The sequence below is a fragment of the Leptinotarsa decemlineata genome, unplaced genomic scaffold (assembly GCF_025532065.1).
Source record: "Leptinotarsa decemlineata unplaced genomic scaffold, Ldec_3_MD MMD2_tig00000035_RagTag_RagTag, whole genome shotgun sequence".
Taxonomy (NCBI): Eukaryota; Metazoa; Arthropoda; class Insecta; order Coleoptera; family Chrysomelidae; genus Leptinotarsa; species Leptinotarsa decemlineata.
The window spans coordinates 13,810,804-13,812,839 of NW_027412540.1; the positions used below are offsets into that span (position 1 = coordinate 13,810,804).

The 2,036-nt window shown below is 58.1% G+C and overlaps 1 protein-coding gene across 1 annotated transcript; it reads right to left on the reverse strand.

The window, feature by feature from the left end:
- Nucleotides 1-549: 549 nt before the first annotated feature.
- LOC141481019 (uncharacterized) lies at nucleotides 550-1,793 on the reverse strand. The gene is made up of 2 exons (XM_074171930.1): nucleotides 1,295-1,793; nucleotides 550-1,246 (listed from the first exon to the last, which is right to left on the reverse strand). Exons 1-2 carry the CDS (start codon nucleotides 1,701-1,703, stop codon nucleotides 735-737), a joined length of 921 nt encoding a protein of 306 aa, XP_074028031.1. The 5' UTR covers nucleotides 1,704-1,793; the 3' UTR covers nucleotides 550-734.
- Nucleotides 1,794-2,036: the final 243 nt, after the last annotated feature.

Here is a 2,036-nt window from a genome sequence, read left to right on the forward strand (position 1 = left end):
GCCTGGTGTCGGCGCTGCTTCGCAATCGTGTCGCTACTACCTTCCGAGTGGATCTGTCAAAATGAACTCCTCTAGGTCTGTCATTGGTCTGCTATTGGCTTCTAGGGTCTTGGCGGAGCAGGGACCTCTCAGGGTTTGCTCGGCTTCCCCTTCCACCTCTGTGTCGGCTTCCGCAGTCTGGGCGAGGCAGGGACCTCCCTGGGTTTGCCTGGCCACTGCTTTCACCTCTCCGTTGGCTTTCACAGCTCGGGCGAGGCAGGGACCTTCCTTGGTTTGCCTGGCCGCTGCTTCCGCCTGGTTGTCGGCTGCGGCTTCTCCGGGAAAGCAGGGACCACCTTTGGTTTGCTTACCCTCTGCCTGTGCCTGGTTGCGTGCGTCCGTAGTTTCGGCGAGGCAGGGACCTCCCTGGGTTTGCCTGGCCACTACTTCTGCCTGCTGCTGCTGTGCGTCCCCCTTGCTGGCCGGGCAGGGACCCCTCAGGGTTTGCGCGCACCTGGGTTCGGCTTTGCATCTCGTTGGCTGAGGGTTTCCATCACACAGGATTCCCCCAGCATCAGCCCCTAGCTGAATCGTTGGCCGAGGGTTTCCGTCACACAGGATTCCCCCGACATCTGCTGCTCGCTGAATGACCAGACCTGAGTCCACTCGACTTCGACTACCAGTCACGCTTCCAGTTCCAGTACCCATCCTAGGTACACTGAAAACGCCTGTGGCACACATCAGCTCCCGTTCTCTCAACTCTCTTTGTTTCGCTCCACAGTCGCTCTGTCATGTTTGCGGGTTGGGAGCACAGCTGTGAAGCTGTTCTTCCTTTCTGGAAGGGCTCCTTTCCTGCTTTGAGGTATGCCTCCTTCACAGGGCTTCAGCCTGTCCAAGACAACAAGTTGCCTTTTCGAGAACATACCTCGTAACATCTTACTCGCCTCTCCGACACGACGAATAATTTTTTCCAGCCTCTGTCTTCGTGCTGCTTTCTTGTCTTCTGGCGCTGCTACTTCAGGCACCGCTGTGCCGCTTTCTTGTGGTCCGGGTACCTCCCTTTCCACTTGTTGATCCGTCCTCGTGCCGATGGGTTCCTGCGTGGCAGGCACAGGTTTCTCCAGCCTGTCCTGTTCTTCCACAACCTCAACTCGACTTGCTGGTCCACCAGACTTGAGTCCGCTTGGCTCAGTCTGGCTTTCCCTAACGGTATGGCCTACTAACCCTTCGGACCTAAGTCCTATTAGGTTTTCAAAATTTTGGCCACCTGACCTGCCAGATCTGGGTCCCATTGACCTCTCCTGGTTTTGGCCACCTGATCCACCAGAACTAAGTCCCTTGGCCTTGTTCTGGGTTTCCCTATTTTCACGTTTAACGCCCGTCGGCGATCCAGGCTTGAGCTTGCCAGCTCCTACCTGGTCCAATACTACGTTTCTGCGTTTAACGCCCGCCGGCGATTCCAGCTTGAGCTTTCCAGCCCCCAGCTGCTTTTCGACAGCATTTCCGCGTTTAACGCCCGCCGGCGGTTCCAGCTTGAGCTCTTCAGCCCCCAGCTGCTTTCCGACTATCTTTCCGCGTTTAACGCCCGCCGGCGGTTCCAGCTTGAGCTCTCCAGCCCCCAGCTGCTTTCCGACTATCTTTCCGCGTTTAACGCCCGCCGGCGGTCCAGGTACGAATCTCCCCGATTTGTCCTGCCTTCCCTCGTTGGGTGGTCCTTCCACCATCGTTGGAGCACATCCCTCAGGACGTGCTCGCTCCTTGACAGACAGTGTGTTCACTGCCTGCCCTTCGCCTTGGAGCCGCCCTCGGGAGCCCCCTTGGCGTTTTCCCGACGGCTTCTGCTGTTCCTTATTGCTGTCGCGCGGTCGAGTCGCTTCGACCACCCGCGCGACTACGTTCCCATCAGGCTTTGTCTTCGCCTGGTATCGCTTTCCATCACTATTGGCAGTCGTCTGCCGTTGCTTCGGGCAATCTCGGACCCAGTGAGGTCCTTTGCAGACCAGACACCCTGATGAGGGTGCTGGCCTGCCCTCCCCTGGTCTGTTGCCTCCTGCATT

Bases quoted from the DNA above. Each gene is read 5' to 3' on its own strand.
- LOC141481019 (XM_074171930.1), bottom strand. From the start codon at position 1,703: ATGGTGGAAGGACCACCCAACGAGGGAAGGCAGGACAAATCGGGGAGA. The intron at 1,247-1,294 runs GTGGCCAAAACC...CTGGCAGGTCAG, and splicing joins ACTTAGTTCTGGTGGATCAG to GTGGCCAAAATTTTGAAAAC.